Raw genomic sequence first — 15,588 nt, 5'->3', positions numbered from 1 at the left:
AGACACATACAGCTTCCTGAAAATATGGTAGGCAGGAAAATCCAAAGCACATGCATGCATACACAGTGTGGAGAAAATTGTGGAGCAAATAAAGGTAGGCTGCATATGTTCTCAATACACGGTTTAGTTGTTATAATAAATATGATGCTGTAAGCAATGATGTAACCTTATGTTTGTTCAAGCCTATAAAAAGGCTGCAAATAGGTATTGTAATATGTACAAAAAGAAAAGAAAAAAGAAGAGTTGTAGTTGAGAAAAAAAATCAGAGTCGAAGCTCTTTGTTAAAGAAAAAGGCAGGAGCCTTGTGTTTGTGTCAAGAGTATATAAACTGTAGTTTATTATTGTTATTAATATATACAGGTGTGTGTTTGTGTTATACAAAGCTTTTATATATTTGTTCAAGGCCCATCTACGCTTCCAACAAGTGGTATCCGAGCCAAGGTTCTGTTCAGGAAAAATGGCGAATATGATGCAACCGCAAATTCCAAAATTGACGGCAACAAATTATGGGAACTGGAGTATACAAATGAAGGTGTTACTCGGTTCTTACGATAACTGGGATACTGTGAAAAATGGGTATAGCGAGCCCGTGGATGCAGCCGCTGAAGCAGCTCTTCCAAATGCCGAGAAGACGACGTTAAAGGAGTCCCGTAAAAAAGATAAAAAGGCGTTATTCACAATTTTTCAAGGTGTTGATGAATCTACCTTTGAAAAAATTTCTGAAGCAAAAACAGCAAAAGATGCGTGGGAGATTCTGCAGAAATCATTCCAGGGTGTCGAAAAAGTTAAAAAGGTGCGGCTCCAAGTTCTACGTGGCGAGTTCGAAAATTTAAAAATGAAAAGCTCCGAAAATATTGGTGAATTTGTTACGCGTTTGAAAACGGTGACAAACGAGATGAAAAGAAACGGTGAAAGTCTTAATGATATCCGGGTCATGGAAAAGTTGCTCCGTTCATTGACAAGAAAATTTGATTACGTTGTTACATCAATTGAGGAGTCAAAAGATCTATCCACAATTTCCATTGATGAGCTCGTAGGTTCTCTTCAAGCCCACGAGCAACGAATGAACCAGTATGATGATGCAAGCCATTTGGAGAAGGCGTTGCAAAGTAAGGTGTCCATCAGTGACAGTTCTGGCAGTAGCAGTTCTGCACGTGGCAGAGGTGGTTTTAGAGGTGGCTACCGAGGTGGACGAGGACGAGGAAGGCAGTCCTTCAATAGAGGCCAGAATTCGGGAAGTTATCAATCATCTGGTCGTGTTCAAAATTTTAGAGGCCGAGGAAGAGATGGATTTCAACAACGAGGTGATAAATCTCAATTTCAGTGTTATAACTGTAATAAATTTGGCCATTTCAGTTATGAGTGTAGATCCCCGAAGGTGGAAGAAACTAGTCATTTTGCAGCAGCAAAAGAAGATAAAGATGTTGGTACTGCTATGTTCCTCACTTATAAAGGAGACGAGGAAAGCAAGAAGAATGTTTGGTATCTTGACTCAGGGGCCAAAAATCACATGACTGGCCACAAAGATTTATTTATGGAGATAGATGAAACCGTCAGCGGGGAAGTTACATTTGGCGATTCTTCAAAAATTCCTGTTAAAGGGAAAGGTACAATTACGATTGTATCAAAGAATGGTGAGAAAAGGTATATAAATGATGTTTATTATATACCTGCTTTGAAAAGTAATATCATCAGTCTTGGCCAACTTGTGGAGAAAGGATATAATATTCAGATGCAGGATAATTCTCTCATCATCAGAAATCATGTTCGAGAATTAATTGCAGATGTGGAGATGTCAAAGAATCGTCTGTTCACACTTGATATGCAGACGAAAATGCAGAAGTGCTTGAAGTCGGTCATTAAAAATGACTCATGGTTATGGCATTTAAGATATGGTCATCTTGGATTTTCTGGCTTAAAATTATTGTCAAAAACAAAGATGGTGGATGGCTTGCCAGAAATTAATGAACCAGAAAATTTGTGTGAAGCATGTGTCAAAGGAAAGCAACACAGACAAAGTTTTCCTGTTGGAAAATCATGGAGAGCCAGAAGGCCATTGGAGATTGTCCACACTGATATTGCTGGTCCGTTTGATATCCCATCACTCGGAGGTAACAGATATTACCTAACATTTATTGATGATTTTAGCAGGAAAAGTTGGGTATATATTATTAAAGAAAAAGCAGAGGCTCTTGATAAATTCAAGGAGTTCAAAGCACTGGCTGAAAAACAAAGTGGACATTATTTGAAGACACTCAGATCAGACAGAGGAGGCGAGTATACTTCAAACTTATTCAGAAGTTTCTGTAGAGCACATGGCATCAATCATCAGTTGACAACGGCGTATACTCCTCAACAAAATGGCGTTGCAGAAAGAAAAAATCGCACTATTCTTGACATGGCAAGGAGCATGGTGAAAGCAAAGCATATGCCAAGAACTTTTAGGGCTGAAGCCGTGTTATGTGCTGTTTATCTGTTGAATCGTTGTCCAACAAAAAGTGTTAGAAACAAAACTCCAAATGAAGCATGGAGTGGTAGCAAACCATCAGTTGGACATCTCAAAATCTTTGGGTGCATTGCATATGCACATGTTCCAGATCAGAAAAGGAAGAAACTGGATGATAAAGGCGAGAAATGCATCTTTACCGGATATGACAAAAGAAGCAAGGCATACAGACTGTATAATCCACTAACGAAGAATTTAATCATTTCTCGAGATGTTGAATTTGATGAATCAGATTACTGGAGATGGAGTGATGAAGAAAGAAAAGTTAGAGGTTTGTTCTTTAATGATGATGATGATGACGATGATGACCCCAATATTGAAGATGACGGAGATGATGATCCAACACCTCCACAAAGTCCAAATCAACAAACTCCCGCATCAACACCATCAACAGGAGGAAGCAACAGTTCAGGGGGAGCACCAAGGAAGATGCGGAGTCTGGATAATATCTATGAAGCAACAAGTCCGGTACAAACAACATTTGATTATTCTTTATTTTGTTTAATGGCTGAATGTGATCCAGTTACATTTGAGGAAGCTTCTGAAGAAAGCAAATGGAACAAAGCCATGGATGACGAAATTGGTGCAATCAAGAAGAATGATACCTGGGAGCTCACAGATCTTCCAGAAGGACACAAAGCCATTGGTGTCAAATGGGTCTACAAGACAAAGACCAATCAAGATGGTGAAGTTGAAAAGTACAAGGCAAGGTTGGTGGCTAAAGGCTACAAACAGAGATATGGCATTGACTATGATGAGGTGTTCGCTCCAGTTGCAAGAGTTGATACTATAAGACTTCTTACAGCAATTGCAGCTCAGAATCAGTGGAAGATTTTTCAGATGGATGTCAAGTCAGCATTCTTGAATGGTTACCTCGAAGAAGAAGTCTATATTGAGCAGCCTCCAGGATATGTTCGAAAAGGCCAAGAAAATAAAGTCTACAGACTGAAGAAAGCATTGTACGGATTGAAACAAGCCCCACGAGCATGGAACACAAGGGTTGATGAATACTTTCAGAAAAATGGTTTTGTGAAGAGTCCATACGAGCATGCTCTCTACACAAAAACAAATTCAGGGGGAGATATTATGATCGTTTGCTTATACGTAGATGACATGATCTTCACTGGAAACAACCCTGGTATGTTCGATGATTTTAAGAAAGTTATGACTAACGAATTTGAGATGACAGATATTGGTCAAATGTCTTACTTTCTTGGAGTCGAGGTGAAGCAAAGCAAAGATGGAATTTTTATGTCGCAGAAAAAATATGCCGAGGAGATTTTAAAGAAATTCAGAATGGAGAAATGCAAGCCAGTGAGTACGCCAGCAGAGTCAAGCATAAAGCTCAGAATTGACTCAACAAGGGAGTCGGTAAATCCGACATTATTCAAAAGTTTGGTTGGAAGTTTGAGGTACCTAACTTTCACTCGTCCAGATATTATGTATGCAGTTGGATTGGTTAGTAGGTACATGGAGAAGCCGAAGCAAGATCACTTCATGGCAGCTAAAAGAATTTTGCGGTATATAAAAGGTACACTTGATCATGGTCTGTTTTACACGCATTCTCAAAATTCAAAATTAGTTGGCTACTCAGATAGTGATTATGGTGGAGATTTGGATGACGGGAAAAGCACATCAGGATATGTTTTTCATATCGGTTCAACAATATTTTCTTGGTCATCAAAGAAACAACAGACAGTTGCCCTCTCAACATGTGAGGCAGAGTACATCGCAGCAGCAGCATGCGCATGTCAAGCTATGTGGCTAGGCTATATATTGGGCGAATTAAATCTTGCCAAAGAAGATCCAATTACTATTTATGTGGATAATAAATCTGCTATTTCACTCGCGAAAAATCCGGTGTCACACAGTCGCAGCAAGCACATCAACATAAAATATCATTTTATTCGAGAGCAGGTGAACGGAAAAATTATGGAGTTGGTACATTGTAGGACTGAAGAAAATTTAGCAGATATTTTTACAAAGCCGTTGAAGCCGGACGTATTTCAAAAAATGAAAAAGAAGCTTGGAATGGAAAGTCGAGTTTGAGGGGGAGTGTTAGAAGTCAAACTCTCCATAAACATAATAAATAAAATACAAGTGTGAATAAGATGAGAGACACATACAGCTTCCTGAAAATATGGTAGGCAGGAAAATCCAAAGCACATGCATGCATACACAGTGTGGAGAAAATTGTGGAGCAAATAAAGGTAGGCTGCATATGTTCTCAATACACGGTTTAGTTGTTATAATAAATATGATGCTGTAAGCAATGATGTAACCTTATGTTTGTTCAAGCCTATAAAAAGGCTGCAAATAGGTATTGTAATATGTACAAAAAGAAAAGAAAAAAGAAGAGTTGTAGTTGAGAAAAAAAATCAGAGCCGAAGCTCTTTGTTAAAGAAAAAGGCAGGAGCCTTGTGTTTGTGTCAAGAGTATATAAGCTGTAGTTTATTATTGTTATTAATATATAAAGGTGTGTGTTTGTGTTATACAAAGCTTTTATATATTTGTTCAAGGCCCATCTACGCTTCCAACAGACATATGATGAATTCCTACAATTATTAGACAAACAACTACAGTTTCCACTTTGACCACCGGAGGCGGAAAAAAACTGTTCATGTAGGACAAAAAGGGCATGAAGGTGGTAAACATTTTACATTTATATTGAAAGTACTGAAATCATTTATGAGGGTTGTAGAAGGGCTGTATTGGTAAAAATGCATCACGAAAGGATTCAGTTTTTATAATATACATAGATACATAGATTAGATTGGCCGAAGTAGTTCTCACCAGGTAAATGTCAAGAGAATGCAGCTTAGGTGAATCACTAGATTCAATATCGAAAAGATACAGATATTTCAAGTTCTCCATTGTTGTTGTAAGCCTGTTCATAACAACTGCACCTGGTTGCAAAGACTATACATTGAAAAATGTATTAAAATTTGAGACATATGGTTGGAAAGCTAAACAAATTGTAGGATATTCACTTTTGAGGAAAATGCCATCAAGGTCAAGAACATTGATTCGAGGAATTTTGTCAAATAGCTTGTCTATATCCATGATTTTCTTTACAACTCGATAATCCTTCTTTCTGATGCTATCAAGCGAGCATTCAAGTCCCCGACATCGGAAGATGCTCAAATCAGTAAGATTCTTATTACATTTTAATTGACTACATATATGTTCAATTCCACTGCACCCATTAAAAATCTAGTGTACCGAGTTGAGTCCCAAATGATAAGTCAGTAGTAATTATGACATCCACAAGTTCAACTATAACTAGGTTACAGAAACCTTGAAAGCTAAGGGGTGGCTTGAGTATATAGTTAGTGAGCTTCATATGAGTTAATTCCAAATAGGAAAATAAGTAGGAGGGAATTTTGGAGGCACTTAGGTGCTTTATTTTTAATCTTCAATTTCCTAATTCCATTGTTTGATATGCACATAATCCAAAGAGTCATATCTAGACATTGATGAAGAGGCAGATCTTGAGGAATATAAAGAACTGTAGAACCTAAGTATTTCTCCCTACTCTAAAGTACCAACCCCCTTTCAAGTAATACTCCCCTCCTATTTATAGTAGAGTCAACTGGGCTTTATTTGCTTATTGGGTCTAATATTAAGTCTGTACCTTCATAATTGGGCCTGGGCCCTAACAATAGTCCCCACCAGGAGTTAGAAATCTTTAGATTTTGCTTTGAAATATGTTCCACGAGCATTTATTTGCAGCAGTTTTTTTTCTTTTTTCTTTTTTTATTTTTTTTTTGAAATTTGGGCCGCTTTTCTTCGTTCTTCTTTTTTGTATCTATACAGTTGCCCGCCCTTCTCTTTTATTCTTATTATTGCTTTGGGAACCCAAAGGTTTCTCCTTTGTCTTTCCACCTTCTCATTCTCAATTATCTTGGAGTTTACTATAAATTTCTAATTAAACTTTTTTTTACAGGTTGTTTGTTGGATGTGCTTATTCTCCCTCCACCATTTATAATCGGGACGTCGGAGACGTTCACGAGGTTCTAGGTCTGTGGGGTCCTTCTCGTTGTCGAGGGCTTCGAGGATCTCTTTTTTCGAAATCTCGTGATCTTCATGGACTTCGGCTTCGTCGGATTTTTGGGGATCTGGAATGCTGGATACTTTCCACAGCTTCCTGAAGGGTTAATCTATGCTCAATAATCTTAATAGCCATCTGCAAGGTTTTAGGCTCCTTCTCGAAGAGCTCATCGAGCAATTGACTATGCCTTGTCCGGTCAATACCAGCTATGAGATAATTGACTGCTAAGGGATCAACCAAGTCAGTAATCTCGGCTATATGTGCTCTAAAGCGTGTCAAGTATGCTCTCAAGCTCTCGTTCGATCTTTGATAGACCGTAATAAGTGACGCTGTGATTTTACCGCCTTTCTTGTTACTTGAGAAGCGAGTTCTGAACTTACTTTTCAAAATTGACCAGGAATCGATTGATCGAGGCTGGAGGTTGTTCAACCAATTCAAGGATGTTCCCTTCAGGCAAGTAGAGAAGAAACGACAACGGGCTACCTCGGAGTGTCCAAAAAAATCCATCCTCTTGTCAAACAGGTTAATAGAATCCGATAGGTCCGAGGATCCATCGAATGACTCGATAGGAGGAGCCTTCAGATCTCTGTTGATTTTAGCGTTCTCAATTTTTACTGATAAAGGACTTTCTGATGCAACTTCAATTCCTCCACTCTGAGTTCGAATGTAATTCTTAATCAAGGATAAATCATCTGCTAACTTGGATAGTTTCGATGTTTGCTGACGCTTCGAAGCTTTCATCATCTTCAGAGACGTCGTCTGCCTCTTCCTTTTCTTTTTTTCTTTTAGAATAGAGGGATCCTGTGGACTCCTCATACTCTGAAAAGTTTGACAGCTTAGAAGGAAGCCAGGTGGAGTCGAACTCCGTAATTTGATTCTCTAGAGATTTATGATCCTCTGAGACTTCGGAGTACTCAGGCTGGAGGTACAGAATCTCTTTCTTACGTCTGATTTTCTCAGTTAAAAGTCTACGCTCTATTTCGTACACTCTCAACTCCACATCATCCTCATCCTGAACAAATACGTCTTCATCATCCTTCTCCTTGCTCTTATGGCGCTGTTTTTTTTCGAGATGAAGGCGCATGTCACTGGACAATACTTTTTGACTTGTCGAGGCTTCAACCAGAGTTCTATCACGGCCTTTTGGTCATTTTTTCCGATAAACCGGATCTGATTGCGTTGGCCTCTATACTGAGATCAGCAATATTCATTGATCAAGATAATATTGTACAAATATTTTAAATTATTTTAATATTTTGAATTATTCAAATAAATGTTATATCTATATGTTATTGTAGCATTTGAATCAATGCATTTTATGTTATTAAAGGAAAAAAACATATATTTTTCAGTAATTTGAAGGAATTAACCATTTCAACTGATATTTATAAAACTTTATCGAATTAAAATTTTTTAATTTTAGGAGAATAGTATAAAATGTTATCAAATTATTATATGAAGTAATATTAGAGTCATAATGAAAGAAACTTAAAAACAGTTTAAATAACAATATAATTACAATTTTTCTTTCGAATTCTAGAAAAAAAATCATGAATATCAATAATAAGTCTTAAAAATATATAATTTATTTTTTATGTACAACCATGATTTTAACATATTTTTTATTATAAAAAGTAATTAAAATGTACATATATAATTTTTTTTTAAAAAAAATTGAAAATATGATCGCTTATATATAAATAATTTATATTGGTATTACATGTTTAGATAATCTCGAATTATAATGAGTCATTGCATTTTAGAACTTGGCCCATTGTTCAAAAATTACTAGAAATTTGACTACATGACCCGCCCGAAAAATATCGTCAGATTCTACGTTTAGTAAATTAAAATTACAAGCTCAGTGAGAATATCTTACCAATAATGTGAAATTTTTTAATATCTTATGTTAATATAAATTAATGTGTTTGAGATCATTATAGGATCAAGTCAATTGATTATTTATATTAAAATTACAAACTTCACTGGTAACGTATTATTATTTTTGGGATTTGTCCCGATTTTAAGAATATTTGAAATTTGAAATGAGATCTCACGAGATTTGTTAAAACTACAATGATATACTAAATCGATTTATTTTTCATTTTTCACTTTAAAAAACTAGCTTTTAAAAATAAATTCTTTTAGATCAGCAATATTCATTGATCAAGATAATATTGTACAAATATTTTAAATTATTTTAATATTTTGAATTATTCAAATAAAAGTTATATCTATATGTTATTGTAGCATTTGAATCAATGCATTTTATGTTATTTAAGGAAAAAAAACATATATTCTTCTGTAATTTGAAGGAATTAACCAGTTCAACTGATATTTATAAAACTTTATCGAATTGAAATTTTTTAATTTTAAGAGAATAGTATAAAATGTTATCAAATTATTATATGAAGTAATATTAGAGTCATAATGAAAAAATTTAAAAACAGTTTAAATAACGATATAATTACAATTTTTTCTTTCGAATTCTTGAAAAAAAATCATGAATATCAATAATAAGTCTTAAAAATATATAATTTATTTTTTATGTTACAACCATGATGATACCCGGTTGCGTAAAAAATAGATATGAATTGTTTGTCAGTGATAATGTGAATATCATATATAAATAATAGCAATTTATTTATTACATAATTTTAATTTTTGAATAATTATAAATGCATGTTAGTTAAGTAATCAATTATCTCACTAGATGTTAATAATGATTATACATATACATAAATCAGATATTTAACATATAAATAATTGAAACCATCATAATTTACTAAGAGATATAACATACAATAATTTACATGCTAACACATACATATACTTATAACTTAATCTTACTTTATTAACAGTAGTGTAAATAAAAAACTAACATTTTCCCATACAGACATGATACATACATACGTTGAATTTCAAAAACTAATATTTTTCATTAAAATCAACTTTAATATTAATAATAATGTAAATTTTATATTATTGTATATTGTGATTGCAAGGCATTCTGACTTCAATTATGCATTTTTTATCTTTTTAAATTGAGTATGTCAATTGTAAGTTAGTAGTGAACTCTGTAATAATATAAAGCAGTACATAGAGTTTATTTAAATATAATTCAAGATTTTGGTTAGCTCTGTATTCAACATGTATGTTAATTTTTAGCTTTTTATTTGTAAACATAGTAACGGCATTCTACATATTAAGTTTAATCGTTTCGTTTTAAACGTACACTTACTACCCTGTTTATATTCATTCATTAAATATAAAATAACGGGTAAGAAAAATATAATATAATAATAGTTGATGGGATATTCACTCCTAAAAGTGAGGAAACATTCGAAATTTTTAATTTTATAGAGGGGGACATGAAACTTGTTGGAGAGAAAATTTATCTACATTTCTTCAAAATTTGACTCAAGAGGATATTGTTGGAATTGCTCTAAAAACATTATAATTGTGTAGTGTATAAAAAAACTCTAGAAAATAACCCGTGCCTCACACGAGTTATTATGCTAGTTTTCTATTATATCTGAATATATAATATGAAGTAATCAATTTATTCTTCTTAACATGCACACCAATAAATTGTAAGTAGGGGATCACTAACATAATTAAGTTGTTACATATAATTTTAAATTTAATCAAATACATACTAGAATTGTGTATGAGTTATGCACGAATTTTATACCAGTTTGCTCCATGATAGTGATGGTGGCGTCGATTGGAGGAGCAAGGTTAGCAGTAATTTTAAATAATTTTTTTTATTTAATGAACTTGATTATTTTAGGGTTTATAAGCCCCACATCTTAGCCTAATTACTTAGGCTGTGTTCCGCATAGAAAAAAAAAGAATAAATTTTCCTTTTTTTTTAATCTTTCCAAAAGTCGGAAGAAGATTTTGGAGACAAAAATAAAGAAAACTTTTTTCAAATCCGCGGCTTTCTTTTTCTTTCTTTCATAAAAGTTGGTCAGGAACAAGCCGAAGAAATCTATTCTTTGCATTTCTTTTCTTTTCTCTCCAAAAAAAAGTTTATGTAACACAGTGTTAGAGCCGGCCACTCGCCTAATTAGTAGTTTGATTCTAATATTAATGTTCCGAAATTAACATATTAAAATAGTGTTTATATTCAATAAGTTAATTTTTAAAAAGTTAGAGGAGTTTTTTGGATTAGATAATTATTCATGTACGATAAAAATACAAATAACTAATTAAAATATTTATTTATCAAACAATTTTATTAAAAGCATCCCGGAGACAATACAAACTTGATATAGTGGTGATCTTCGGTTTTGGACAAATGACCCGTAGGAATGTATGATAGGATAACCTGTATCCCGGAACCTTTTTGAAGCCTTCTGTGTATTAGTCTATGTCATCAAAAGGGATTTAATAAAAGTCAGAGGTTGACAAGGAAACAAAAAAAAAGGTCTGTCATGAACCATTAATATAAACTAACTTATAAAAAAGCACACTTGTTGAGATACGGTGTTCATAAATAACATTAGACTAAAAATTTATATGGAGTTCTTATAAACGGTCTTTTTAATGTGTGCCCAATAACATACAGTAAATACTAACTCTCATGAGTTTGGTGCATTTTTATTGTTGGATTTTTGTAAATGCGGGGGATCCATTTTATGATTAAAGAACCAATCAAACATAATGAAAGCAAAAAACCACAAACATATCTTTCACGTCTTAAACTTACAAGATACGGTAAACTTTTTCAACTTGTGGAGTTCGTTTCAAACCAATTGAATTTATAACGGGAAAAAAAGATTCAATATGCCCAAGCTAGAACTACAACTCTTCTCCACCACTTACAGTCCAAAACATTTTGAAGTTTACATGCTTCAACATTTCCTTCCCAGCACATGTCTGCCCTGCCACTAGCTAGGCCCGCTACTACATCCACCGGATCTGTGCAGATTTGGATGCTCTAGGGATCTGCGACACCTCTCTTGAAATCCTCAACTCTTCTGTAGAATTATCAATTCCGGTGTCTTCCATTTTAAGATTAATCTGTTTAAGTGAAGGGGACAAAGCAAGCAAAAGTTTTATGAACTGAAACTCGGCGAGGGAACCGACCAAGTAAAATATCAATATAGTTTCGAGTTTGTCTAGAATCATGTAGTCTGATAACGCCATGAGGTCCGATAACTCCACACCATCACTGCTCTGTACTTCATGATCCTATATAAAAAGTTCTTTTCTGTTAAAAGTTGTATGAAATATTAATGTAAATGTTATCCAGTTACTTCTTAATAATATTTATGCATTCAAGAGTAATGTTACGAAGAGAAACATTGCTGATACATATGTATCTCATAAGTTGTAACTTGTCCACCTCAAGTTAGATAGAGTAGTGAATAATCAAAACCAATATCTAAAACTGACAAGTTGTCCTGGCTAGCCAACAAATAGACTGATAATATCATTGGACTAAACACAACTTTGTAATAGACAACCTGAGAAACTTCCGGATATAATGTAATTCTTAGCCAGATATACTAAACACGAGTTATGACATTAAGAGAAAACAAAAGACATAATTCAAGAGTGAAAACAAAACTTTCGAGATAAAGTGGGTAAAAAAGTAGTTAAATGTGATTATCAGCTATAAAGAGCAAGGTGTAAGTATTCTTTATTGCAGTAAAAAAGATAAAATATCTAAACAGGGAAAGTGGTTCTGTATCTATGAGAAAGGGAACTTTCACATTTGTAGTAGGAGTGAGCACAAAATCAAGAGGAACAATATAGATTTCTAAAATTGAGATGCCTAGTAATGCTTTTTAAATTCTTTTTAATTTCATAACCAACCCATTTCTCTCATTTCTCTCATTAATAGCAGTGTTCTAAAAAGCAAATTCAACAGCCGCCTAAACGGATGCTGATACAAAATCGGACCAAAAAATATTTTCATTTTGTAAAGCCACTTATATAGAGGAATACAGGGAGGGCCATCATTAGGCGCGTGATTAAGCGGCCTATTGAGCGGATCAAATGGTCATTGAGTGTATTAAGTGGTCAAAGATGTCGACTTGCTAATTATTTAACTTCAACATATTAATAGTTATTATGATATAACTATATTAAAAAAAAGTTGAAAATATGTAAGAACATTTTATGTTTACATTTTTATTATTCAAGTATAATATAATTTTAAGCTTACATATATTAACATTTTAATCAAATTTTAAATATTAGTGCTTCCACTTAACCTCTAGAAGGTCCTCCCGACTCTTAGGACCTCTTATCGCTTGACCAAAAACTTCACAAGAAGTTGTAATGTTAACTGATCAACAAGCACTACATGTCAACTCAAAACTCTGAATATCAATCGAAGTGTGTTTTTCTCTTGAGTGCAATGGTGAACCTGTTTTCATCCCTATCTCTTTCCTTTTAGAGGGGAATCCTTCCCGGTAAGGTCAATAACAAGAACTTTGATTGCATAAACACAGATTTGCCTAGAAATTTCTGCAAATTTAAGCCTTGCAGAGAGGGGCTTTTACGGTGTTTCTTTCTTTAACCTACTTTAGGCCCGTTGGGCTATCTCTGCATTTTAATCATATTAGTCCTAGTCCGAATACAGTTAGGTTACAGGTCTAACACGGTTTTCTAATAAAAGAAGTTTTAGGTTTATGCACAAAATAAAATATACCTATCGCTATAGTTTTGAAGCATTTATTATAGAATAGAACTCATTCCTTTCTTGTACAAGTTCAATTGTAAACAGGAGAGATAAAGACATCTAAAGGCAAAATGAACCAAAAATGTCCAAGGCCACATTCATATGCAGCAAAACATGTATATTTAATAATCTAATGCTACTGTTTGATATCGCAAGTTATCACTTGATTAAAACATTATTTCATTTTACTTGAAGAGGAGATAAATAATCCAATTTCTCTTGGGATTATATGAGTACGACATTCCGAGCAGAATCCTTAAAAATTAATCAAAACAAATAAGGTAAAACTTTAATATCATAAGGTTGGGTGAAAAAGTTCTCACCAGATCAATGTTAAGAACTTGCAGATTAGGTGAACTTCTGATCAAACAAAGAACTGGTTGAATCTGAACCAAATCATGTAATTTAATATTGTGAAGCTTCAGAAATCTCAAGTTCTCCGTAGCTCTTGTAAGCCTCTTCAAAATAGCTGCACCCGGTTCCAAAATCTATTTACAAAAACACAAGTACATCGAAGAATGAATTAAATTGTGAGACATGACGTTGGATCAGCTAATTATATTAGTTAATAACAACTTCATTTGATCTAACTTTTAGAATGTTAAAAATTACCTTGAGGTAGAAGCCATCAAGGTAAAGAGAACGGATTCTAGGCATATTGCAGACTAGCTTGTCTAAACTAATCACTTCTTTACCAGAACTTGGCATTTCAAAATGCATCCAGAGGCTAAGAGTTAGCAACTTTTGGGTGTATTCAAACCATTTCCAATCAATTTCTTCACAGTTCCCGATACTCAACTTGATGAGATTGTTTTCACATCTAAATTGGCTTCCCAAATGTTCAATCCCAATGCAAAAATACATATTCAATTCCTCGAGTCTAGTGCCGAACAACATATCAGCATTAATTAACACATGCTCAAGTTCTACCATAACCAGGTTACAAAATCCTCCAAATCCAAGGGGTGGATTTAGTATGCAGCTCACAAGGGTCAAACGAGTTAACTGTGAACAGGAAAACAAATGAGAGGGAACAGTGCAGGCATGTAGTGATTCATTACGAAGCTTCAGTTCCCTAACACCATTGTTTGATATGTTTTTAATCCATAAAACCATATCTGTACTTTGATGAAAAGGCAGATCTCTAGGAATGAAAAGAACGAAATTCAAAATGGGGCCATTGTGAGCTAATAATATATTACTAATTGTTCTCGAAACTTTGTTAATTTTAGTTTGTTCATCTAAGTGAAAAAACTTCTGCGAAACCAATTGCGAGATAAAATTTTGATCCAAATATAGTTTTGGGTGCATTCCCCATATATTCCTCCACGTTTTCGAGAGAACAGTTGTCCTTACTGCATCATGAGTCGACAAGCGTTGTAGGAAGAGGTGTATTATGTTTTCGGGCAAGTTGCTGATTCTATCTACTGCTTGGAGTCCTCGCCCGTTTCTAGCATCATTGGCCATGAGCCTGAATACAAAAATGGGCAAAAAATCGAACAATATTCATTTACAATATCTATAAGCACATGAGAAATCGCTACATATATTTAAAACTAATAGTTGTAGATACAATCATTTCGAGACTCAGGAATACAAACAATTCAACCAAGGGAATATCACATTTATAACAAAAGAATTGAGGACAAATTGATTTCCCACAAATGAATGAATCAATTTACAGGTTTATAAAAAAATATATATAATCATGTACGTGTTTGATACCTGAGTTTCGGTGATAGACTTGTAGCAGTAGCCGTGATTTAGGACTTCAGTAAAAAATGGCACAGACGTCGCAGAAGTGAGTGTCTTGATTAAATGTTACGAGCTCCCACGCCTGAAAGATTATATAATTAGCTCAGTCCAATGGAGGAAAACTAAAATTTTAAGTTCTAAATTTTCAGGGGTGTATTTGGTTGATATTTTGAAAAATTGGTAATAATTCATGGGTTTTACGAGGTTTTGTTAGCAGATTTTGACGGAGTTGATAAATTTCTTGTAGAATGTTAATAATTTTGTGAATATTTTTGAAATTATTCAAAATCTTTATTTTTTTTAATAACTCTGGAAACATAAAATACAGTAGCAAATCCATCAAAATTTACAATTTTATAAAATACAAAACAATCCATGAAATTTTGAATACCACCAGATTTTAATGAATTTTTTAAAATCCAAATTGAATACCCCCAGATTTTAATGGACTTTCTAAAATCTAAATTGTATACCCCATATTTTAAAAGATTTTTTTCAATCCCTATTGAATATCATCAGCTTTTAAAAGATTTTTTAAAATCCAAATTGAATATCCTAAGATTTTCAAAATCCAAAAAT

General features: G+C 33.8%; 2 protein-coding genes across 2 annotated transcripts; one reads left to right on the top strand and one right to left on the bottom strand.

Annotated features, from left to right (window-relative positions):
- The first annotated feature begins 457 nt into the window (after positions 1-457).
- On the top strand, positions 458-1,821 carry LOC141664658 (uncharacterized). Its single transcript, XM_074470613.1, has 2 exons — positions 458-1,644; positions 1,785-1,821. Exons 1-2 carry the CDS (start codon positions 458-460, stop codon positions 1,819-1,821), a joined length of 1,224 nt encoding a protein of 407 aa, XP_074326714.1.
- A 9,647-nt stretch (positions 1,822-11,468) lies between these two features.
- LOC141664657 (F-box/FBD/LRR-repeat protein At1g13570-like) lies at positions 11,469-15,072 on the bottom strand. Its single transcript, XM_074470612.1, has 4 exons — positions 14,980-15,072; positions 13,867-14,725; positions 13,578-13,742; positions 11,469-11,756 (listed from the first exon to the last, which is right to left on the bottom strand). Exons 2-4 carry the CDS (start codon positions 14,719-14,721, stop codon positions 11,469-11,471), a joined length of 1,308 nt encoding a protein of 435 aa, XP_074326713.1. The 5' UTR covers positions 14,722-14,725; positions 14,980-15,072.
- Positions 15,073-15,588: the final 516 nt, after the last annotated feature.

Source organism: Apium graveolens, chromosome 6 (assembly GCF_009905375.1).
Source record: "Apium graveolens cultivar Ventura chromosome 6, ASM990537v1, whole genome shotgun sequence".
NCBI lineage: Eukaryota > Viridiplantae > Streptophyta > Magnoliopsida > Apiales > Apiaceae > Apium > Apium graveolens.
This window is presented reverse-complemented; position numbering and strand designations above follow the sequence as displayed.

What these genes read in the sequence shown, in the direction of transcription:
- LOC141664658 (XM_074470613.1), top strand. Translation starts at nt 458, where the DNA reads ATGGCGAATATGATGCAACCGCAAATTCCAAAATTGACGGCAACAAAT. An exon ending in TCAAAGAATGGTGAGAAAAG is followed by an intron (nt 1,645 to 1,784) that starts GTATATAAATGA and finishes AATTAATTGCAG; the next exon opens with ATGTGGAGATGTCAAAGAAT.
- LOC141664657 (XM_074470612.1), bottom strand. Translation starts at nt 14,721, where the DNA reads ATGGCCAATGATGCTAGAAACGGGCGAGGACTCCAAGCAGTAGATAGA. An exon ending in TTGATGGCTTCTACCTCAAG is followed by an intron (nt 13,743 to 13,866) that starts GTAATTTTTAAC and finishes TTTTGTAAATAG; the next exon opens with ATTTTGGAACCGGGTGCAGC. An exon ending in AAGTTCTTAACATTGATCTG is followed by an intron (nt 11,757 to 13,577) that starts GTGAGAACTTTT and finishes CTTTTTATATAG; the next exon opens with GATCATGAAGTACAGAGCAG.